The sequence below is a fragment of the Podarcis muralis genome, chromosome 14 (genome assembly GCF_964188315.1).
Source record: "Podarcis muralis chromosome 14, rPodMur119.hap1.1, whole genome shotgun sequence".
NCBI lineage: Eukaryota > Metazoa > Chordata > Lepidosauria > Squamata > Lacertidae > Podarcis > Podarcis muralis.
The window spans coordinates 54,854,017-54,877,361 of NC_135668.1; the positions used below are offsets into that span (position 1 = coordinate 54,854,017).

At 54.7% G+C, this 23,345-nt stretch overlaps 1 protein-coding gene across 2 annotated transcripts; it reads left to right on the forward strand.

Annotated features, from left to right (window-relative positions):
* The first annotated feature begins 271 nt into the window (after nt 1–271).
* On the forward strand, nt 272–23,141 carry LOC114584038 (uncharacterized). 2 transcript variants are annotated; one of them, XM_028705489.2, is made up of 7 exons: nt 272–875; nt 10,456–10,503; nt 12,270–12,422; nt 14,457–14,568; nt 15,072–15,239; nt 21,420–21,923; nt 22,487–23,141. In XM_028705489.2, the coding sequence occupies exons 1-7, from the start codon at nt 287–289 to the stop codon at nt 22,893–22,895; spliced, it is 1,983 nt and encodes a 660-aa protein (XP_028561322.2). In that variant the 5' UTR covers nt 272–286; the 3' UTR covers nt 22,896–23,141. The 2 variants fall into 2 exon arrangements, with proteins under 2 accessions (XP_028561322.2, XP_028561323.2); XM_028705490.2 differs by having other exon boundaries at nt 22,490–23,141.
* The last annotated feature ends 204 nt before the right edge of the window (nt 23,142–23,345 follow it).

The window sequence follows — 23,345 nt, forward strand, 5'->3', positions numbered from 1 at the left end:
TAGCAACCGGCATTCATAAGCATTGCTGCCTCCAGCCATGAAGGCAGAGCCGAGCCATACTGGCTATTAGCCATCAATCGCCCTTCCGTCCTCCATGACTTGGTCCCACGCCACCTTCTTCTAAAGCCACTCAAATTGCTGGCCACTCCTGCGGCAGTGAGTTCCCTAAGTGAACCGCGCGCCACCGCGCGATTCCTAGGAGCCGCCTCCCGTGCGCCCCACTCCCGCCGCCTCCTCTCCGGCCTCCCTTCCCCGCGGAGCCCGCTCCTTGCGTCCCTTGCTGGCGATGGAGGGGCCGCCCCCGGCGCGGGAGAGGCGGCGCCAGGCCCTCCCTCCGGGGCGGCTCCCTCTCGGCGGGCGGGCCGGCCTCCCTGGCCCCGGCGGCGGCGGCGTTGGCTGGCCAGTGGCGCGCCGGCTGAGCCCGAGGCGCGCGCCCCCTCCTAGCTATGGCAGGCCTCCTCCGCCGGCGCCGGCGCCGCCTGCCTGGTGCGTGGCGCGGGCGAGCATGAAGGCACCGGGGGCGGCGGGCGGGAGCGGAGCCCCGTCGGGGCGCGTCGGGGGGCGTCGGGCGCGGGCGCTGCTGGCCGTGGGGCTCAACCTGCTGGCGCTGCTTTTTTCGGCCACGGCCTTCGGCACGACGCACTGGTGCGAAGGGACGCAGCGGGTGCCCAAGCCCACCTGCGGGCCCCACAAGCGCACCAACTGCCTCGACTACGGCTACGAAGCCGCCGCCAACGAGACGGCGCGCAACGGCTCCTCGCCGCCCGCCTCCAACGTGGTGCACTACAGCTGGGAGACGGGCGACGACCGCTTCCTCTTCAGGTACTTCCACGCCGGCATCTGGTACTCGTGCGAGGAGAACATCAACACGCCCGGTGAGTTGCCGGGGGCCCTGGCTGTACCTGCGGGGCGGGGGGCCGGGCGGAGAAGCAGCCTGCGGCGGGACAAGGGCACCGCGCGCAGCAACCTCCCCAAGGCCCCGGGCTCATCCGCCGCCCGAGAGGCTTCGTGCCCCGCCGGCAGGGGACGCCGTTCGCGGTGGGGAGGGGGCGCGCGCCGGGGCCCGGCTCTGTTGGACTTCTGGCCGGGCGGGAGGGCGCCTGTCCCCCTGCCCGTCTGCCTGGGACCCGGAGGGAGGCTTGGGCTGCTGCAGCAGAGGCCTCCTCGGAAGTAATCCCACCGTAGCTGAGTGGCGCTTACGCGCAGGTAAGTCTGCCCGGCCTTGCAGCATCTGCTGGCGTTGCTGTGGCGACGGCGGATGGCGCGTTGGCACGGGCAGCGTCGCAGGCAGCAGGCAAGGCGGCCTCTGCCCGCTCCGGCCAGCCCCAGCTGCGAGGAGGGGGTCCGGCCTCAAGCACAGCGCAGGGATGGGGGCTCCCGAGGAGCCCAGCCCCATGCCCCCCTCGAGGGCGCCCCTTCCCCTTCCTTGGCTCCCTCTTCCTTGCGCCGCGCAGGAGGGTCGTTCCAGCGCTCTTGGTCGAGGGCAAAGTGCTTCGAGGCTCCGGGCTCATCCCGACCGGGAAGAAGCACCCCGGGCCTCCATGTATTCTCCGCTGGCTCTCAGGCTGCTCTCCTCCAAATCCCTGCCTTCGCACACTTTCCTCTGCCGCGGCCCGGGTTTTCTCGTAGCCTCAGAATATCCCTGGTATGAGCAGTGGCATAGCGTGGGTTGTCAGCACCCGGGGCAAGGCAAGTAATTTGCGCCCCCTAACCCATGGATTTGCGCCCCCTAACCCGTGGATTTGCGCCCCCTAACCCTAACCCCCAGATGTTCCGCCCGGTCCCCCCTGCACCCCCCACGCTACGCCACTGGGTATGAGAAAACCCAGGTTGAAGGAGCCGAAAGACGGCAGAGAATCAGCGGAGGTTCAGGGAGTTTCCTGTCCATATGAGATGGCAGTACGGATGAGTCCTCTGCCTCCTCGTGGGGCTTGTCCCCCTCCACGTTGAGTCCTGCCGGGGGCTGTGCCCCCGTCTTTGCTGCGAGCCACGGATGGAGCAGCCGGAGGCTCCCCTGGGACACCCCTGCTTCCTGTCCCCCCCCCCCGCAAACCAGCTGCCGCTGCCCTCCTGTCTCCTAGCAAAGCATGGCGCAGTTCACCTGCTCACCTAGAAGTGTGTCTGAGGGTCCACCAACCTTTAAAACATGCTGGCCATTAAGTCCTGGAGTCCCAACTTTGTTTCTGATTCTACAGGAGAAACATTCCCCGAAACCTGCAAGTTACATCAGTGCCAAACTCGTTGTGTGGGTGAAATAAGCCAGCATGGTAGTTTTTTTGAAAAAGAAGTTAGATAGCAGCCTGGGCATCTTGGGAGGGGGGGGGGAGTGGGAAGGTGGGAGAGTTTAAGCCTGCCATGGTTGAGACAGTAGTCGACACCCCCGCCAGCTGCTCTTTGCATCTCAAGGAAAGCTCTTGCTTTGATCTCCCCCCACCTCCTTCAAACCACCCCACAACTTCACCAGGGCAATCCATGGGTGCGTGCACCCCCCTTTTTATAGGGAACATACATGGAACATATGAAGCCAGACCATTGGCCCACCCAGCTCAGCGCTGTCTGCACTGACCGGCAGCTGCTCTCCAGGGTTTCTGGCCGGAGTCCCTCCCAGCCCCACCTGGAGATGCTAGCAGGGACCTTCTGCCTGCAAGGCACTGCTCTGCCACTCAGCTGCCAGGACCCTTCCCCTGGGCTGTGCAAGCCTTCCAGCAAAGGCGCAACCGGGGCTGAGCTTGCAGGCAGCTGCGCAGCTTCTCCGAGGCCTGGAAGTTGCTCAGCTTGAGGGGACTGAAGCCTCTCCCTGCAGACGCAGGTGGTGTGGGGCTGCCAAGCGACCCAGGCATCTTGGAGCGCTGAGCTCTGTGTTAAACTGTGGCTCTCTTATAATCAGCTGTGTGTGTCTGGGGAAACCTTGTCCTGTAGTCGAGATAAGCAGCGTTAATGCTTTGATTCATCAGCCATCGGGGAGGGAATAATTCCCCCAGTTCCCGAGCAGGGCAAAGCTCCCTAGCTCCCTCCATCGTCCCCTGGGCTTGCGTAGCTAGAAGCAGGCTCTCCCAAGGCAACTTGTAAGGCTGGGGGTCTGAGAAGGATCCTTGGTCCAGCCAGCCCAGCCTTGTCTCCTCAGAGGGGCAACAGCTCTCTGGGGTCTCCAGCAGGGGGAGGAGGGCCTCTTCCAGCACCTGTTGCTGCTACCCAGGGTACTAAGTGCTATAGAAAAAACCTGCTCCTTTTCCCTTATGGGGTATCCAAGAGCCCGTATAGAGTCCTTAAGAGGGTTCACTATCGGGAGGGATAACATTGAGAAGCAAAGCAGCTAGTAAGCCTGATCTTTATTAAACTGTTGCAACAGGGTCCTCACTCACCCCACGCAGGAGGGGGGAGGAATCCAGAACAATGGTGCGCAAGCCCTTATATAGACTTTTGAAACTGCCCACCCTGTAGCCTAAGACCACCCCCCCAAAACATCATACATACATCACATAAGGGGGCATCTGCGGCAGAAATCCTGTTGGCCAGAATATCTGTTAATGATCACTGATTGCTTTACCTGGGCAGCCTGGCCATTCTTTTGTGATGGTCAATATTTTAATTCCTGAATCCAGGTCACAGGCTCACCCTATTTGTGCACACATATACTCTTAAGATGGGAGTTGCCTCCCTTACTGCAGAGGAACATTTGAGGTCACTGAAGGATGGCTTCAGGATTACTCTCCTGTACTATTTCAGATATGTGGTTTATATACCGGTACTTATGTATGTGTTTGCCTTGTACATTTACGAACATTTAATTTATGTTTGGGACCTTAGAGTTCTTATAACATAAGGATTGGGACCCAGGGCCTCCTGCAGATGCTGGAGCCCACTCTGAGCAGCGGCTCTTAGGTAGTCTCTTTATTTGAGCCACTTAAATTTCTGAAACGCTAAAAGCCACCTTAAGTCTCAGAGTTGCTATGAGCTTTTCCTGCCGAAGTCTGGAGTGTTGGTCATAAATGCACTCGTAAGAAGTGCCTGCTGGATCAGGCCCATGGCCCCTCTAGCCCGGCATCCTCTTCTCACAGTGGCTAACCAGGTGCCTGTGGAAAACCAGCAAGCAGGATTCGAACACAGGAGCAACTCCCTCCTCCCCTGGCTTCTAGCAACAGGCATTCCCGTTGACTCACTCGCCCTCGATAGCCCTCTCCTCCATGCATTTGTCTAAATTTGACTCGGAGGAGACCTTTGAGGGAGGCCTGCAGCTCAGCGCATCGACTGCGCAGCTTCTCCCTGGGTGTGTGGGCTCCTGGTGGGGAAAGGGCATGGTTTTGCCTGTGCCTGTTGTTTGTGCCAAAACAGCCCTGCACGCTCCATCTGTGTCTGTTTTGCAAAGATGTTTTCACTGCCACAGCCAGAAGCAGGTGCTGGAAGTAAGCAGAAGAAGAGCTGCAGCCCCCCTGGACCTCACAACTCTGCTCCCCCCCTCTTGCAACTGTGGGCCAAGGGGAGCAGTGGTTGCTGTTGGGGGGGGGGCGCAGAGCATGAAGTCCTGCCAGGGTGGGGAGTACCGACTCTTTCCAAATTCTGGTGACTGGGAAAAGGCAGTGCGTCTGCCCAGCTACCCTGCCAAGTCTGAAATTAAATCTAAAAAGCTTAGAAGAAGATCAGTTATACAATATGCTCAAAAATAGCAGGAATAAATCCTCAGCAGCAAAGAGGGAGTGATGGCACTTTGTTGTGTGGAGGGGGGGGGCATGGGAGTCACCTTCCCGGGCTGCTGGTTAAAGTCAAAGGTCAAGTCTCACCCCCCCCAATCCGCCACGGTGGGACAGTTTTTGGTGAGGAAGCCTGGTTGGGGGTGCAGGGGCCACTGAAAGATAGATTCCTGCTAGGATGTGCCTGAGGTCATGGCAGCGGGGGAAAGATGGAAGATGATCTGCTTCTCAAGTGCCCTTCAGAAAACCTGCATTTGATGAAGCTCCAAGAAAGGCTCTTAAATTGGTCATCGTCTGGGGACCCAGTAAACGGAGTCAGCAGGGAGCCAGCAGGCATTGCGGCCCAGTCAGAGGGAAAGGAGGCAGTTCTCCTGCAAAGGTCCCCAATAAATCAGCATGGTGTGCTGTTTCTGTTGACACACTTCACTTTTAAAAAGCATGGGGGCTGGGGGGGAGGCTCAGCTGCTTTCGGATTAAAGCAACAACAATGGGGCAAGGCTACAAGGGGGGGGGGACACATTCAGAGAGCCGTGGAAATGGAAGGTTTTTGAGAGAAGTGCTTTGAAACATGCATCATGCCTGCTGCAAAATGCTCTCATTTGCATCTTTATTATTATTATTTCATTTCTATACCGCTTTATATTTTTAAGAATCTCAAAGCAGTTTACAGCATATTAAACATCAACAAAACAATGCAGAATCAAATGTTTCTGAAGAAAGTCAAATATAAAGCACATAGTCAAAGCAACACAATTAACAGGAAACCAAAATACCATCTCAAATATTTCAAAATAAAACATTACAAAAGAGGTCAGCTACAGAATACATATTTAACACAAACAAAGCTAACAAAAAACCCCCAAAATCTTCAACATTTCAAAAGAAAACATTGCCAAGTGAAGTCAAATATAAAATGCACATTTAATACAGAATAATTATCAAGAGAATAAAATATTACAAGCATGGCATGGCTGTTTGGCAGGCACAAAAAGATGAGGCAGAATAATCCAATAATTAGGATTTGTTGCCAGGCATAGCAATGTCCCTCTGGTCTCCCTGGAGCCTCTTTAGCAGAGCTGGTGCGTGTGGGTCTCGCCCCCTAGGCCAGGAGGAAAGGGCCTTGCAGGGAGCGGCCTTCACGACTGTAGCATCTGTGAAGAAAGTCCAGAAATAACTTGACGCTTTTGCTGTTAGAAAAAGGCGGGGAGTTCTTGCTCTCCATCCCTTCCCTGCTAATTCCCAGCCCTGGACTCCCCTCTCTCTGTGTGTCTCTCTTGTGCTATTAGGGGTCGACTCCTGTGAGCCGAATGGCAGTCTGTGGGCTTCCTTTTGCCAAAGGGGCACTTTGAAAGGTGCCAAGGAAAATCAGGGCCCGTGGCATTCCAGGGTGATTCGTTTCCCTTGTGCGTGGAGCTGAGTCTTTGCTGCGGCCACTGAGCTAGGAATTAGCACTGCAGCTTTTAACGAAGGAGCTGGAGGCTTGCTGGGTCGATGAGACTTGGGGGCTGAGTCCAAGTTCAGTTCCAGCCGCTTGCTTTCAGGTTCCTTGTGAGTGAGAGTAGCTCAGTCGGGAGCATAGCTGTCAACATTTCTCTTTTTTAAAGGGAAATTCCCTTATTCTGAATAGGATTCCTCGCAAGAAAAGGGAAAAGTTGACAGCTGTGGTCGGGAGAGCATGGAAACCGCAGGAGGGGAGAATGTTCCTGTGCTGATGTTCAACTTGCAGGCTTCCCTTAATGGACAGTTGGTTGCCCACTGTGAGAACAGGATGCCGGACCAAATGTCCCTTGGCCTGATCCGGCATGCTGTGCTTAGTCCCCTAGTGCTACTTTCTGGTTGGTGATGCAGGTGGCGCTGTGGTCTAAACCACTGAGCCTCTTGGGCTTACCAATCAGAAGGTCAGCGGTTTGAATCCTTGCGAATGGGTGAGCTCCCATTTGCTCTGTCCCAGCTCCTGCCAACCTAGCAGTTCAAAATCATGCCAGTGCAAGTAGATATATAGGTACTGCTGTGGCAGGAAAGTAAATGCTGTTTCCGTTCACTCTGGCTTCCATCACAGTATCCAGTTGCACCAGAAGTGGTTGCTGGCCAGCAAGCCATGGGTCTAGACATATCTGGGTCTGGGCGCCTTTGGAGCTGTCGCGCCACCACCCTCTCTGTCACTTTGCTTCAGAATGGAGTATTCAAGACCAGGTGACAGTTTTCTAAATCTTCTGGAAGCAGAGAGGGGCTCTTCAAGAGAGGCCACACCACTTCCCCCTTTGATCAAGGCAGCGGGCTTAACTCCCACATGCATGAACTACTCTCTGGACCCACCTGGCCAGTCTCTGCCTTCCAGGTTGTGCCAGCCGTGATGGGCAGGGATGGAGAGGGCACTTGGCCTGCTACCCCTCCTGCAGGTGCCCAGCTGTGTCCTCCGGCTGTTTCAGCAACTGAAGCTGATTCCGTGGGCTGTAATGAGACTGCCGTTTAACCATTTGTGGTACCTCAGAGTCAAACAGAATCTGTTCCAGAAGTCCATTCAACTTCCAAAACGTTCAGAAACCAAGGTGCAGTTTCCGATTGGCTGCAGGAAGTTCCTGCAACCAATTGGAATCCGCATGAGGCCCGTCGGACGTTCGGGTTCCAAAGAACGTTCACAAACTGGAACACTTGCTTCCGGGTTTGCTGCATTTGGGAGCCAAAACGTTTGACTCGCAAGGCATTCGGGATCCAAGGTACGACTGTATTGCTGAGGCCTCTCAAAACGCCCCTGGCCTTTCCTCTGCCAGATGGTTGAAGCAGTTGTGTGTGGGGTGGGGATGTGGGCGATGTGGCTCAGGCGAGGGGGTGGATCTTAATTACTGGCATAGGTACCCTGCATTAGTGGTTCAGCTTTTGCCTGCCTCCCTGCCAGCTGATGGATAGGGCTATAGCAGCAAAACACAACAGGATTTGGACTTGGGGATAGTCTGCTCTTCCCTACCCTTTCATGTGCCCCTCCCAGGGTTTCATTTTTATTTTTAGGGGAAGTGGATGGAGAGAGAGAGAGAGATCCACTACACATTACTGTTATTAGCACACTATGAATAGTATAAGCTATTAATAGCTGCATAAATACCATTGTTACATAACTCAGCAATGTAAAATTATTCATGGTTATGCAATCTTGCATTGTGTGCCATGTTGGTGATTAAGAAGCTGAATCCCGGGGGGGGGAGTGTTTTGGGCTGGAGCAGAAAGACCCCCTTGGCGAGGGGCTGCCAGGAGGAGAGAGAGAGCGGCAAGGGCTGCCCGCTGGGACCTTGGGCGCCAGGGCTCTCTTGCTGGCTCAGGTGGGGCAGCCTGGCATGAAGGGGAGGGCTCTGGCTTCCCAACATTGTAGCGTTCCCAAAACAAGGGAGGATTGGACTCTGATTAATAGAATACACACAAGGCTTGACCAGCAAGACTCTGGGAGGAGGTGCCAATAATAATTCCTGTCCACCTCTCGGCCCAGGTCGTTTTATTCACAAAAGAACTTTTTACACAGTGTTCGTAAGAACCAATCAGATTTCCTCTGAGCATTTCAAAAAACATGGGACAACATCAGATCAGAAGAAATCCTGTTAACTACAAAGACTACTCAGAGCATGCATACATATCTGAGAGTAAATAAAACAGGACTAGAGGAATGTATTCAGCAAACCCGGAGGTCATAAATAGGCAGGAAAGGAAGGAAGGAAGGGTAGTATTTACCGTCTCTTTGTGAACTCTCTTCCTGAACCCTCTTCCTGGCCCTAAGATTAACAAAACTAACAATAGCTTCGTCAAAGAAGCTACCTACTATCTCTATGACCCAGGACGCCTGAGGAAGCAACTGGCCTGTGTTTCAGAATGCTTATACGTGCCTGTCAGGTGTAGAGAAAGCAAATGGCAGAGGTGGAGAGGCTTGTGGGATTCGATCAGAAACTATTGTCAATGAATCAAACTCAGTCAACGCAACGCTTTCATCGCGGACACAATGGCTTGATGCATATTTTATAATTCCACATAGTAATCCCATCTGATCACTACATCCATCATTGCAGGAGGTTGGGCATTACCCATGGGTGTCCCTTCCCCCTTGCTGTGCCACGATCCTCGTGATCCTCAGGGGTGCTGCTGCCAGGGTTTGGAAGGAGGCGAGGGCATTGGCCAGCTTTGCCCAACCTGCTTCCTCCAGGTGTTTTGGACTCCCAGAAGCCTCAGCATCATAGAATCACAGAGTCATAGGATTGGAAGGGACCCTCTAGTCCAACCTCCTGCAATGCAGGAATCTCAGCTAAAGCATCCCTGACAGAGGGCCATACAAACTCCGCTTAGAAGCCTCCAAGGAAGGAGAGTCTGCCACCTTCCATGGGAGACTGTCCCATTGTAGAACGGCTCTTCCTGTCATCCTACAGGGCCCTGTTGGAAAGGAAAGAAGGGAGCTGTGATCCAAAACAGGGCAGAGCTTTCAAATCCCCCTAATCAGGCTTTCCCTGAGATATGACCCAACCCCGTGCCATTGATCTGGAGCTTATTATTCTCTTGCTTTGTCGTATTTTAAGACTGTGTTGTTATTTGTTTGTTTGTTTAATGATAAGTGGGGTGTGCAACCAGGGCCAGGTTTAGGTAATGGGGCCCTTCATATCTCCAGCTGTCCTTTGTCAACAACAAATTGATGCTGTTTTTCGTGTTGAATATAGAATTATATGATAATTTATGGACCTCATAGGTATCTCAAGCCATTTGCGCATGTTGCCGTGCAACCAGTCCATGCAGAATGTAGGTACCCTATATATAGAAAGGAGCAAACCAGGGGTATTTGAGGGAGCAGGCTAGCAGGCGGGGCCCATGACTTACATCACAGGAGCTTACATAACACAAAACACTGTTGCAGTATGTTGGTTTTATTTGTTTTTTATCTTTTTTATTTTGGAAATGTACATCCAGGTTTTTTCCCTTTAAATTTTTTGGGGGCCCCCAAGAGAGTGGGGCCCTAAGCTATAGCTTGTTTAGCTTATACGTAAATCCGGCACAGTGTGCAACTGTATAAATGAACAAACAAATCTGGAGAGCTCTAGCTTGAGAAAGGCTGGCACAGAGCCTAGGAACTGCCCCTCATGGGCTTCTGAGTCAGATCTTGCTGAAGATGAGCAGCCAGGGACTTGCCACAGCCCCAGGCAGGAAAAGCCACCTCCCAGCCCCCTGCAGCCTCTTAGCTGAAGCTCAAGAGCACCCATGTGCAGGATGAATCCCTTCCCAGCCTCTCCTCTCTCTCCTTCCCTTGTCCTGTAAGCAGAGGTGGCGACTGGACTGGGGACCTTCTGCATGCAAAACAGGGGACCCACCCATTTCTCAGGTGGGGCAGCACTGGCTGAGGCCCTGTGGACAGGCAGAAGGGGCAGGACAGGCCCGGCTGCCCCTTCCTGGGAGAATGGTCTCTGCTTGGAGAAAGGGCCCGTGCGGCTCTGGGGCGGAGCAGTTCTCCTGCATGCAGAAGCCCCCAGGCTCAGTCCCCAACAGCATTTCCAGGTTGGGCTGCCTGGAAGCCCGGGGTGCCCCCGCTGCCCACCAGTGTAGACAGGGCAGAGCCAGAGGGAGCCCAGGGGCCTGACTCTGCTTCCAAGGCCAGCTGCCTCTCTTCCTGCCTGAACGGGGCCTCCCAGGGGCAGCCGTTTGGGGGGCTGTGGGAGAGGGCAGGAGCGAGAGGAGCCTTGCTGGGGGTGTGGCGATGCCCACTCTGCCTCTGTCTGCCTGTCCAACCTTTCTTCTTCTCTTAAAGGTGAGAAATGCCGGAGTTTCATTGACCTTGCTCCAGCTTCCGAGAAAGGTAAGAGATGCGGATCTGCCGGGGTCACCTTTGCGCAGGTGACATTGGCAGCGCCGGGAGAGGGAGGGAGGGAGGGAGCGTGTCTGTCTGCCTCTGTCTCTTATTCCCCCCCCCCCCCCCCCGTGTTTTGATGGTGAGATCAGCACCGCTGAACCGAGAAATCCTGTCCTTTTGCAGAGGAGAGCCAAGGCCCTTGTCCTGCCTCGGTTTGCCTGTAAGCAACAGGCGTCTCCTTGCTTCCTTCGCTGGGAGGGAGCCTGTTCATAACTGGGGGGCAGAACGGCTGTTCCCTGGAGAATCCTTTGCCCCTTTTGTGCCAGTGCTGGAAGTGGCAAGGTCAGAGCAACGCGAGAGCCCTGCTTTGCAGACCTCTAAAAGCCACGAGGGTTGACCTGTTGACTCAGGGTCCCGTGCTGGGGGGGGGGTCTTGCCCCACCTGGGCTTTGCCCTGGTACCTCCTTCTGCTTTGGGGGCCCCTTCCTTCCTTCCGGATCCTGCAGGTATGACACCTGGCTGCCACTCCACCTGCCAGGCCGCACATTTGGTGCCTTTTGCCTTCCTCCAGAGCTGCACAAGGGGCCGGGGGCTTCCTAGCCCACCTCCTTCGTGGCAAAGAGCCTACTTGATTGGCCCTCTCCATTGCCTTTCCAGATCTCCCCAGAGATTGGGGGTGGCACAGGGCAGCTGCTGGCACTGGGTAAACATCGAGGGGACCAGGAGGTTTGGCCTGAGTCCCCGAAGGGCTGCTGCTGCCTTTTCTCCTGTGAGCTTGTCTTTGTGCCCCCCATCCTCTTTGTGCCCCCCCTCCCAGGTTTAGATGGGTGACTGCAGGTGGCAACACCCCCCTGCCCACTTGTGGGGTTTTCTCCCCTGGCAAAGGTGTGCAGCGCATCCTTACGGCCGACTTCCAGTTGGCACTGCTCAAGCCGCAGCACCTGTCGTGGAGACCACCAGCCGCACGTTGCTTCCCTGCCCATCTCCTTCCCTTTCCACTGCCATTGGGCTGAATTTTGGATTGTAAGCTTCCCGGGGCTGAGACCTTGTCCTCGTTTCAGCATCACCAACACTGATGGTGATCTCTAAATAAAAAGGGTGATTTTAGGCACTTGGTGAAATCTGCCCTCTCCGCTTGTGCTGTGGTTTTTAATTGTGCTGGAGCTGATTTATTTGTATTTATTTTTTGGATGCTGATTTTAGAGGGTATTTCTTTTGTTGCTTTTTTCTTTTTTTGGTAAGTCCGCATGAGGACTATTCAGGGGGAAGGCAGGACATAAATTTCCTAAACAAATAATGCTTTGCACGTTCTGTTCTCTTCCTTTCCCGAGGCAGGCAGTGAACTCTGAGGACTAGTGAGCTGGTCATGGCCACGGAGGAAGGGAGGGAGGGAGGGCTGGGGCCAAATGAAGGAAGATGATCACTACTAGCCGCCAGTGGGCTATGAAATGAACCCCCACCCCATCCTGGTGGCCCCTTCCCAGAAAACGCTTGCTTCTCTTTGCCTCGAAAGGCGGCTGAGGACAGATCCCCGGTTCTGGGAGCAGGGCTGTTTTCCAATTGAGCTTGGAATCAACCCAGCAGCAGCTCAGCTGGAAACTCCCTTGCTCAGCTTAGGATCATAGAATTGTCAAGTCGGAAGGGACCCCTGAAGGTCATCTAGCCCAACCCCTTGCAGTGCGGGAGTCGCAGCTCAAGCTTGCCCTGCCCCAGCCTCTCTGATTTGAGAGAGCTCCCTCCCGGTGCTGACGGTGTCCCTTGTGCGCTTGCAGGAGTCTTGTGGCTGTCAGTGGTGTCAGAAGTGCTCTACATCGCTTTGTTGGTCATCGGTTTCAGCCTCATGTGCCTTGAGCTCATCCACTCCAACAACGTGATTGACGGGCTCAAACTCAACGCTTTCGCCGCCGTCTTCACGGTCCTCTCAGGTAGGTCCCTGCGCAAGCCCAGGAAAAATTCCGGGAAGTAGCTGCACTCCTTGCACTGCAGCGAGGTGAAAACAGCTACTTGGTCGTGGAAGAAATAAAGAAAATGCTAAGAATATCATATAGTAAAAGGCCAGAGGCATTCCTTTTAGGAATTTTAAATGAGATATTCCAAAAGACAAAACTAAATTTTTCTTATACGCGATATCTGCAGCAAGAATCCTGGTGGCTAAGTACTGGAAAGGGAATCAGTTACCCACTAGGGGAGAAGAGTGGCTATGCAAGCTTTCAGAATACCGGTACTTAGAATTAGCCAAATTGACAGACATAATAAGTGAAGTAAAAAAAGAATGGGAGTGCCTAAATGAATACCTTAAAAGTCAAGGTTGCAGAACAGTAATCTGGCTGAGTCTGGAATAACCTTGTGAAGTGAAAGGATAAGAAAGAGGGATTTATATTTAGATGTTAGGATAGAGATGATAAGGAAAACAGGAAAACAGGAAGACACAATGAGAGATAAAGGAGGATTGGTGGAAGTCAATGTTTGTTTTTTCTTTTTAGTGTTTATATTATTAACTTGTAAGATATGGATTTTTTTTTGTTTTTTGAATGTTGGTTTTTGTGTTTTGCGTATTGTTATTTTTCGATATTTTTTGTGTTGTTGTGTGGAAAATACTAATAAAATTGACACACAATGACAAAAAAATAAAATTAAATGAAAAAAGACAAAAGAAAACAGCCACTTGGTTGAGCTGGAATGGTTTGTTTTTGAGGCTGGGGTCATCAGTGAAGACCATTTCTTTCCTCTCCCAGATATGAGGCTGTCTTGCTCTGAGCTGGAGCCACTTGGGCCACCGCATTCCATGCCGACCTTCGGCAGAGGACACTTTCACTGCCTGGCCACACGGGGCGTTGAACCCAGAACTTCTCGCTCACAAATAATAATGATGATAACAATTTATTATTTGTACCCTGCCCATCTGACTGGGTTGCCCCAGCCACTCTGGGCGGCTCCCAACATATATAAAAGCATAAAACCTTAAGCCTTACAAAGCTTCCCTAAACAGGGCTGCCTTCAGATATCTTCTAAAAGCCAGATAGTTGCTTGTCTCCTTGACATCCGATGGGAGGGAATTCCACAGGGCGGGCGCCACTACCGAGAAGGCCCTCTGCCTGGTTCCCTGTACTGCTGAGCTACAGTCCCCCCCCCAAGCGACAGGACACCTGCTTGGCCTGCAGAAGGTCCCAGGGCTGGTCCCTGGCAGTATCTCCAGCTGCAGAGGGAGGTGGGTCTCCGGGGATGGGGAGCTTGCCCCACAGTTGCTGGGCTCGATGGTGGCCTGGCTCCAAGACAGCCTCAGGGTCTTCCCTGTCCCAGCGATACAAACCTTTGGGTCTGTGTTGTGGGAATGTTCAGGGATGCAGGAGAGGATATATTGTTTGATTATAGCCTTTCCAACTTGTGTTAACAAGTTCACAATTTAGCAGAGTAACATTCCCCTTTTTAAACTCACAGCGGATGCGTTTGCTCAGGCTCGCTAAAGCCTCTATAATAACTGTTCTGGTATTTTCCCCTTATTACATTTTCCCCATAAAAGATAAGACATGACACAGTCTTCTAAGAAAGTATAAAAAGAGTTTACTCACATTCTGTTCACAATTGGACCCCAGAAGGCAGACTTAGCTTAGAAAAGTAACATACACTTGGAAACTATTCCATAAGAAGACAGTCCCTTTGTCCTCTCTTGACTGGAGGCCAAGAGAGCATCTTTGGCTAAGCAGATGTTGCTTCTTCGATGAAAGTAGTTAAAGAGAGAGAGATGGCTGCCCTGCCCTGTGCTTTTGTTTTTACCTGCACAGGTGAGGCCACGCCCACCTCTAGTCACATGCAGAGGAAGTCTGTCTCAACCCAGAAGGAAACAGGAAGTTTACCTGCTGGCTGAACAAACACTCCTCCTCATGTGTAAACATGTTCACTCTAGGAATGTTGCACTTGACTGCTCCTGTGTTTCGCACCCCACATGTGTCTCCTCGCAGGGCTCTTGGGAATGGTGGCTCACATGATGTACACCCAGGTGTTCCAGGTGACGGTCAGCCTCGGCCCGGAAGACTGGAGGCCGCACTCGTGGGACTACGGCTGGTCCTTCTGGTGAGACTGAGTGGCTGAAGCCTCTGCCTGGCTTGCGGGGGGACCCTCATGGGGGCCCCTCTTGGAAACAGAGGACTCTGCTGGCCCAGTGATGGGTTATCAGGAGAGCAAAGCACTGGAGGCTTCTGCAGGCAGACACCTTTCTCTCCCCCACCCCAACTCCATTATTCAGCCATGGCCAAGGATCAGGCTCGCTTGTCTGGGCTCCTGTCAGTCTCCTGGAGTCCCGCAGGCCTCCTGGCACCTCTGGAATTTCAGGGGAGGGGTCCGTGGGCATCCCTTCCTCTTTTGCATCCCCCAGGGTGGAAGGACAGGGCAAGCGTGAAGAAGAGAGGCTGCTTCTGGCGCAGAACAAGGCGTGAGGTGCCAGGAGTGAAAGGCGGGATATCAAATCCAAACTCCTCTTCTTCTACCAGAGAGAGGCCTTGCTGGGGGGTGGGGGGTCCTGGTCCTGTGTCTGCCACCCAGCCCCCTTTCTCCCTTCTCCCCCCCTCTCTCTGCAGCCTGGCCTGGGGCTCCTTCACCTGCTGCATGGCTGCCTCCGTCACCACCTTGAACTCCTACACCAAGACGGTCATTGAGTTCCGCCACAAGCGCAAAGTCTTTGAGCAGGGCTTCCCCGAAGAGGCTGCCTACGCCGACCACGAGCCCATCACCTACTTCCACGGAAGGTCAGTGGGGCTGGCCTGGGAGGGCAGGGGGCTGTGGGGCAGGGAGGAGGAGTCCAGCCAGCATCACGGCTCCTCCTCCTTGGGGAGTCAGGGTCTGGCAAGGATCCCTCTGGGTGGGTGGTGCCCCGACCAGGGGGCTCCTCCTTTCCTCTGAGCAAGGCGCAGCTTCCTTTCGATGGGAGAGGAAACGCTAATAATAATAATAATAATAATAATAATAATAATAATAATAATAATAATAAATTTATTTATACCCCGCCCTCCCTGTCCAAAACCGGGCTCAGAGCGGCTAACATCAAATGTATAACGCATCAATATAAAATCAGGCAATCAGTTAAAATACATCCTAAAATGAGATCAGGATCAGGATCAAATCCAATCAGATGGCCACCTGCAGATTAGGGCGCTCTCTGTCTCTTTCTTGACTCCTCGAGAGGCTTGACTCTCACTCACCTTCACCCACAAGGACGTTGCCATTGGTTGGCCAGCACGGCGGGGGGCCCCAAATCTTTACCCGGCCCCCTCAATAATTTATGGGTTTGTAATCTAGCTGGAGAAGATGATCTGGGTTACTGAAAGTGACATTTGGTGGAATGAATGAATTTGGCTGTCTGAAGCTCATCTGAAGGTAATGACTGGCTGGAGCGGAATGGGTTTGGTGCAAGATCTGTTGGGAACGAACTTAGCTCTGTGACGCTGTGATTCGAAGCTTGCAAAGGGAGGTGGGGAGAGAAGAGGGGCCGCTGCGGTGACTCTTTTCTGCTCGCCTTGGGAAGGAGATCTCTCCAGGCCTGGCTTGTGTTGGCTTAGGAGTTAGCAGCCATTAAAACCATCCCTGATGCACCAAGTCGGAGTGATTATGAACCTCCTGAAGGTGCCACTTCCCCCCCCCCCTGGGCCTGGGGCTTTCCCCCTTTTGACTGGGGCAGGGAGCAGTCAAGAAGGTGGGCAAAGCATTGCCTGGGGTTCCTCCGGCTGGGAGAGCCTTGGGGTCGCCTGGCAGATTCCAGCTTCTCAAAATCTCTCTTGCAAAGATATGAGCAGAATATTTCCCCTGCTGACCTTACACCCCAGCCAGGAAGCAACAACAGGAAGGGAAAAGTCCTGTATTTTAATGTTTGCTGTCCGAAAGCCATGCAGTTCTGTCCCCCCCCCCCCATTTAAGTGACAGCAATGCTGATGTTGGGAAGAGAGAACCTTTCCTTCTCCCGCCTTGTTCTGGGCATGTTGACTTTGCAACAGTGACAGCTGGTTGCACAATGGGATATTTCCCTGCTCCCCCCCCTCCCTTTCTTGCTGGTAACTCAAGGGCTTGGCCTGCCTTGTGAAGATGGATGGGGCTTACAAACAGATATAGGAAATTAGGGGTGGTTGGCTTTTGCTGCCCAGCTCCCCAAGGGACTGAGATGAGATGAATGGATGGAGGCAGGATGCAGTGAAAGCAAGGCAGCTCTTTATTTTTCTGTTGCAGCAGAGTTCCCTCCCTCCTTGCAAGGAGGCAAGAGAGACCCAGAACAATGGTGCTCCAGCCTCTATAAAGACTTTTGAAATTGCCCACCCTGTAGCCCAAGACCACCCTCCAAACATCATACATACATCACAGAAGGAGACTGTCTCCAGTAGAAATTTGAGAGTGTTGCTTTTCTCCAGTCTGCCAGGATACCTGATAATGATTGCATGCTCTGGGTAGCCTGGCCATTCCTTGGAGACGGTCAATACTTTAGTTCCTGGATCTCTTGCACATACAGTTTGCTCAGCTTAACAGATACTTGCCAGACTGTATTTACAGGGAGGTGTAAGCAGTCCCTACAGTTCAAAGACCATTGGAAAGCTTTCCCCATTTTCTTCCTCCTTGCAGAGAAATATCTGAGGTCTTTTTGGGAAAGTCAAAATGGCTTCAGGATTGTTCTCCTGTACTATTTCAGACACGTGGAGTATATACTTCTGTATGTGTGTTTGCCTTGTACATTTATGAGCATTTGTTCTCTATTGGAGACCTTAGAATTCTTATAACAAAACGGAGGTGATTAAGGGAACCGTGGCAAGTGTTGAAAGAGGCCTTTCCTGCTCCTTGCCTTTCCTGTGGCTCTTCCTGGTTGACCAGCGTGAGCTGGTGGGGTGCAGAGGATCAGGGCTTGTCCCTGGGAACGAAGCCGGAAAGGAACTGCAGGGGAGCATCACCAATCCTGGTGACATTTCCCTGCAATAGTCCTTCCTGGGTTCTTCCTCTTGCAGCAGTGTCCTACAGGCAGACTGCTGGACCTCACTAGGCAGAGTGTGGTCCGAGTTCTTACAAAAGCAGAGCAAAGGGTTGTGTGTCCCTTGTAAAAGGTAAAGGTAAAGGTACCCCTGCCCGTACGGGCCAGTCTTGCCAGACTCTAGGGTTGTGCGCCCATCTCACTCTATAGGCCGGGGGCCAGCGCTGTCCGCAGACACTTCTGGGTCACGTGGCCAGCATGACAAGCTGCATCTGGCGAGCCAGCGCAGCACACGGAAAGCCATTTACCTTCCCGCTAGTAAGCGGTCCCTATTTATCTACTTGCACCCGAGGGTGCTTTCGAACTGCTAGGTTGGCAGGCGCTGGGACCGAGCAACGGGAGCGCACCCCGCCGCGGGGATTCGAACCGCCGACCTTTCGATCGGCAAGTCCTAGGCGCTGAGGCTTTAACCCACAGCGCCACCCGCGTCCCTGTGTGTCCCTTGTAGCAGGGTCAATTCCGCATAGGGGGGGGATATGGGTAAGGTGATCTCATCTGATCTTCTGGGATCCTGCAGCCGTGGGCAGGGCAGGGCTCTGGGGGTTCGGTTCTGGAATGCACACCCTGGACCACACCCTTTTGAAGGCAGAGAGGTAGAAACAGTGCCCCCCTTTTCCTGACCACCCCCAGCCTTTGCTTTGTGTGTGAGGAAGGAGGAAGAGGCATCTGGCTGTAGCTCTGCAACCCCGGAGAGGCGCTGCTGCCAGTCAGTGTGGGCACTGCTGGGCCAGATGGACCCAAGGGCCTGACTGTGTCGCTGTGTTCCCTGCGGCTTTGGCTGTGGAGGTGACTGGGCTCCTCCCGGGCCCCGATCCAGCGGGGGAGTCGGCTCCTGCTCAAGGCGCGACTTGTATGTTCTCTTTTCCAGGCTGGAGGAGGAAAGAGGTGAGACTGGGGACGTGAGGCTAGCATGCCTCCATGGCTACTCCTCCAATAGTAAGTGCCGCCTGTCTCTGACTCGCTGTCTGTCTTGCATGGCGGCTCTCCGGGGCAGCAGGCCTGGCGCAGGGGGGCAGGATGTGGGGTGGCACAGACTGCCAAGGGCCTCAATGTCCGAGGCTACACAACCCCCTTCCTCTTGGCTCTTTTGGAGGGGCGCCCCCACCCCCAATTCCTGACTTCACCCTGTCTCTCTGGGCATTGAAGCCTCACCTTCTGTGATGTCAGCCTTGCTTCAAGGGGCAAGCAATGTGGCCCAAACCTCAGTGTTGTGTGTGTGGTGGGGAAACCATCTGTGTTTGTCTTCATGTCACTGAAAGCCAAAGTGGGGGGGCTGCGTTCCAATAGCTGCATCTGTCTTGTCCTGCTGCATTTGTCGTTCGGGCTCCACCTGCTTAGCTTGCATGGGGAACAAGGAATTGCCCAGCATGGCTCTCTCATGCAGCTGAGGTTTAGCAAAGTGCGCCTTAATTTGCAAAGGATCTCATGGCTCAGGTTTTGCAAAGCTTCTTTGGCTCAGTCCACCAATAACTCGCCTTGCGAATAGAGAACAGTTTTGGATGGTGGAGGCTGGTTCTCATGGCCGAAAGGGTTGCACCGGTGGCCACTCCTGTTTTTCAACCGGGTGACTCTCCTCATGTCATTGACACCCTCCCTGCACCCCTTTGGCCTTGCATTAATCCTGTGAGGAGCCTGAGAGGGATGACTGGAGGGCTTCCAACCAGCCCTGCCCCTCTCGCCTCCCCAATTGGACTCCTACCAATAGCAAAATGGGCTGGGCTCATTTCTGAATCAGTGGCAGAGGTGCCTGCTTGCTTGATGCTTCTGTGTCAACTTCGTGGGCTGTGGAAATCCCGTTTGGCCCGCTGCCGTGTGTCTTGCTGGGTGATTTAGTAAAGGGGTGCGAGTTGCGCTTCAGAGTAACGTTTTGTGGATGTCAGAAGAGCCCCTTGGACCGAAGGGCTGTCCAAATCCAGAACTCTCCCTGGTGCCTCTTCCGTTCCCCGAGGGCACCTGGCACTCAAAGGTTTCCTGCTTCTGGCGGAACCTCACGGCTGGGCCAAGAGGCAGGTGCCAGCTCTGCCTGGCCATGGAAGCCGCCCGAGCCAGGGCCCAGCACTGGGGGAGCCAATGCCGCCCCTGCCCTTTCCTCTGCTGCCCTCCAGTGCCACGGGGAGATGCTCAGCCCAGGCCTGGTGTGACCAGGCACACGCCCCCCACCCAAAATGCTGGCACCCCCACGTGGATGGGGTGGGCATCTTCTTCTCTGTACCATTTGAGTTCTGCTTTGTCTGCTTCACTGATCTCCAGGGACCAGGTGGTGTCCCTGTGGGCAAAGACAGAGAAAGGGGCTGCCAGTTCTTATTTACTGATTGCTTATTATTTACACCACACTTTCCAGAGTTACTTTCCAGTTTTCCAGTCACTTACCTTTTCTGATCTTTTGGGGACGTGGGGTTCTTGCACAACTCCCAATCAGCTTCCGTTGTCCAAACTGAATTTATCAGTATGCAGCTGACCCCCCCCCAAAAAAAACCCACACCCAGAGACCCAAAGTTCTTCACCTGAGTGACCATGTTGGATGGCCATCGCTCAGGGATTCCCTAGCTGACTAGATGATCCTTGGAGGTCCCTTCCAACTCAACAATTCCGTGGTTCTGTGATGGGCTGGGCTGCCCCTCTGACTTGGCACTTTGATTCTGTGGCTGCTCTTTGAGCTGTGTGTTGGGGGGGGGGGACTGTGCATGCCTGACTCACATGGAACCAAGTTGCCTTCCTATAACCTTCCCGGACAAAAGGGATCCAGCCAGGGCGGTCCTTTCTGCCACATTTACCACGTCTGTGTGACAGGGACTTGTTCCTTGTTCATTTAAAGCATCTTTATCTCGCTTTCCCAGAGCGGCTTTCAAAGGCCAGTGATAAGGCAGTCCCTGCGTTTGAGCTCACAGTCTAAAAGACACAACAGCAGAGGAAAAGGGGTTGGGAGGGAGGCGGGGGAAAGGAAACCTGCGTGCTGCTTCTTGGCAACAGAGTTTTTGTAAAGGACCAGCTGGAACGGAGAGATTTCAAGGAGAGGAGCCGAATGCTGCTGGTTTTCCAGGAGTCCCCTCCCTCTCCCTCTCCCACCCTCTGCTGCATCTGGGCTTTGCCTTGGCCAGGACAGCAGCTGCTGTACACCCAGGAAGTCCCAGCCCTGATCCCTGGCAGCATCTCATTACACCTGGGGCAGAGCCCTGCCTGAAACCCTGGATCGCTGCTGCCTGTCAGTGTGGACCACAATGAGCTAGGTTGCCCAGGCACAGGCAGCTTCCTCTGGGCAATTGAGGCCGTTTGCTGCAGCCCTGCCATCCTCCCCCCCCCCCCCCCAGTGTAGACTGGATCCTCCTTTTCTACCTCTGCTTGTGCATGGACACTTTGATTGCCGCAGTGCTTCTCTGAGTCGCCTTGGGGCACAAGATGGGAGAAGGTGCGCGTCCGGCTTGAAGGAATCTCTGGCTGCAAGGGAGGCTGGCTGCGTTTTGGGCAGAAGGGCACATCTGCCCTGCTGCTGGCAAGAGAGGGCCAAGCAAAGTCTTCTGCTGAAGGCGCAACTGGAAGAGGGGCCGGCTCCCTGCAGAGTCTGCCTGCTCCCCGAAGGAGCCCCTAAGCAGAACTTGCACCTGGGACAGCCAGCAGCCCTTGGCTGAGTCACAGCAGGTGGGATGGGCAATGCCACCCTGCCAGCTTGAGCCCTTTGCCCAATGGTCATGGAGGAAGCAGACAGCAGGAGCCCTCCCCCCCCAAGCCTGTGGGCACCCAAGCCTGTGTTGTGCTTGGCCTGCTTACTGTGGCCAGGATCCCAGGGGGAATTTATTGCATTCCCGCCCCCCAATTTGTCTTTGAGTGGGGAGAGATGCATGCATTTGGAGCAGCTGCGGCCTTTGCTCACGGGACCTGAAATGTGCCGGCCAGGAGGGGAGTGAACACTCTTGGTCTCTTGCAGGGCTGCACAACACTCAGCTGTGAAGCCGCAGCAAAACGCCAGGAGCCACGATGGGCAGAGGAGCGTCTGGCAGGCCCCGTCCAGCTCTCCCACCAGCACCACCAACTCTTCCCCGCTTTCGTCGGAGCCCAGCAGCCGCCTCGCCTCTCCTGAAGCCAGGCATCTGGATGCGGCCCCAGCCGCCCCTCGAGGGACTGCTGAGCACGGCCGCCTGAATCCAAGTGCACAGGCGGGGGTGTCGGCAGCAGGACCTGGGCCCCTGGCCCCGGGCCCCCCCTCAAGGCTGGCGTCCCACCCAGCCCCCCCGAGGCCCAACCTGGTGCCAGAGAACATGATGCGCAGAGCCCTGCTGCCTCGCCATGGCAATCTTCCTGTGAGCCGAGAGTTCCTGGCCGCGGCATCAGGAAACCAGCTGGCAAGGCAGATGCGTGCCCAGCCTCTTGGGCATGTGAAGCTGGCAGAAGAGGACGTGAGAGCAGCTCAGGAAGAGGAGGACTTGAAGAGGTTTGTGGGTTGCGTGAGGGGCCTGCTGCCAAAAGGCGGCCTCATTCTGCACCGGGGATTGCGAGAGCCTCTCTGCTCAGCTCTGTAGGAATGAGTCCCATGGTAGTGCCAAGGAGGGAGCTGTTCCGCCTCATTCATCCAGGAAGCGGCCGAGGTGCCATCTTGGGGCTCTTGCTGGGTGCTTTGCGGGTGTTGTGGGTGCCAACACCTGCCTCTTCCTACTGGGCTGCAGTGTCAGAGTTCAGCCATGGCAACGGCAAGAGGCTCTCCATATGGTCCCATGCACCGCTTTAGAAAAATGCGGCAAGGGGAAGTGTTGTGTGTCTGTGACGCTGTTGTCCTGCAGACCTAAAAGAGAGTTAAATGGGGTGCCCCCTCCCCTGGGATGTGTGGCGCATGAAATACCCGTGGTGTGCAAGGAATGTTTTCCTGCCGTGTGCACTGCCTCTGGCTGGCACAAAGGCACTTCCCATCCCTCTCCCAGCAGGTGGCATGAAAGGGGCGTGGCAGAGGGAGGGGCTGCTCAGCGCATGATGCCCACCCTTCCCTCTCTCTCTTCCCAGCAGAGGCCTGGTGACCCGTCAGGAGCTGCTGGCGGTGGAGCAAGAGCTGCAGGAGGTCCGGGAAGAGCTGAAGTGCCTGCGCTGGAAGGTCCGGCACATCGGGGAGACGGTGCAGCCGCTGGCCGAGGAGAGCAAGCGCTACAACGGCTACACCCTGACGGAGCTGAAGGCCCTGGTGCAGTCCGAAAAGGACCCCTGCAAGGCTGCCCACAAGATCCTGGCGCTGCTCTTCAGCGACGTCTACCTGCTGCAGCACTTGGCGGCGGCCGACCAGGCCTGCAACTCCAGGACCCTCCCCAGACCCCAAATGGACCCGGAGCTCTACACGGTCTACTGCGACATCCTTCAGAGCATCTTCCCCGGGATGAGCAGCCAGGCCCTGCGGGAGAGGACGCAGCTGGGCGTGTAGGAAGGCCCAAGCCCCCTGGGAACAGAGGGCGCCCAGCCAAGGGCCAGCAGGCCGGGGGCTGACTCTGGCCCCATCCTCGGCCCTTTCCCACCCCCGGTCCCTGCCACCACTAGAGGCCTGGGGAGAAGCAGGTGGACCTGGCTTGGGACAACCCTGAGTCTGCAGAACAGAGCATATATTCATTCATAGCTTTTTTAAAAAAGAAGACGACAGATATGTATTAAATATTGCTGGTTTTGTTTTTTATCTGTGCGGCTGATATTTGGTCAAGGTTTTTGTGTCGCAGTCTCAGGGATTCCATCCTCGGATGCTGCAGTCTGTGCAGCTGCTTCAAGGCGATGGCGTGTCCTGCTGTGGGGGAAGCTTTGGCAGATGCTGACCCCTTCTTTGGGGCAAGGCTCTCCTGTGGGGGGCCGTAAGAGGGGGCCACGGCCTTGGCCAGCCCTGCAC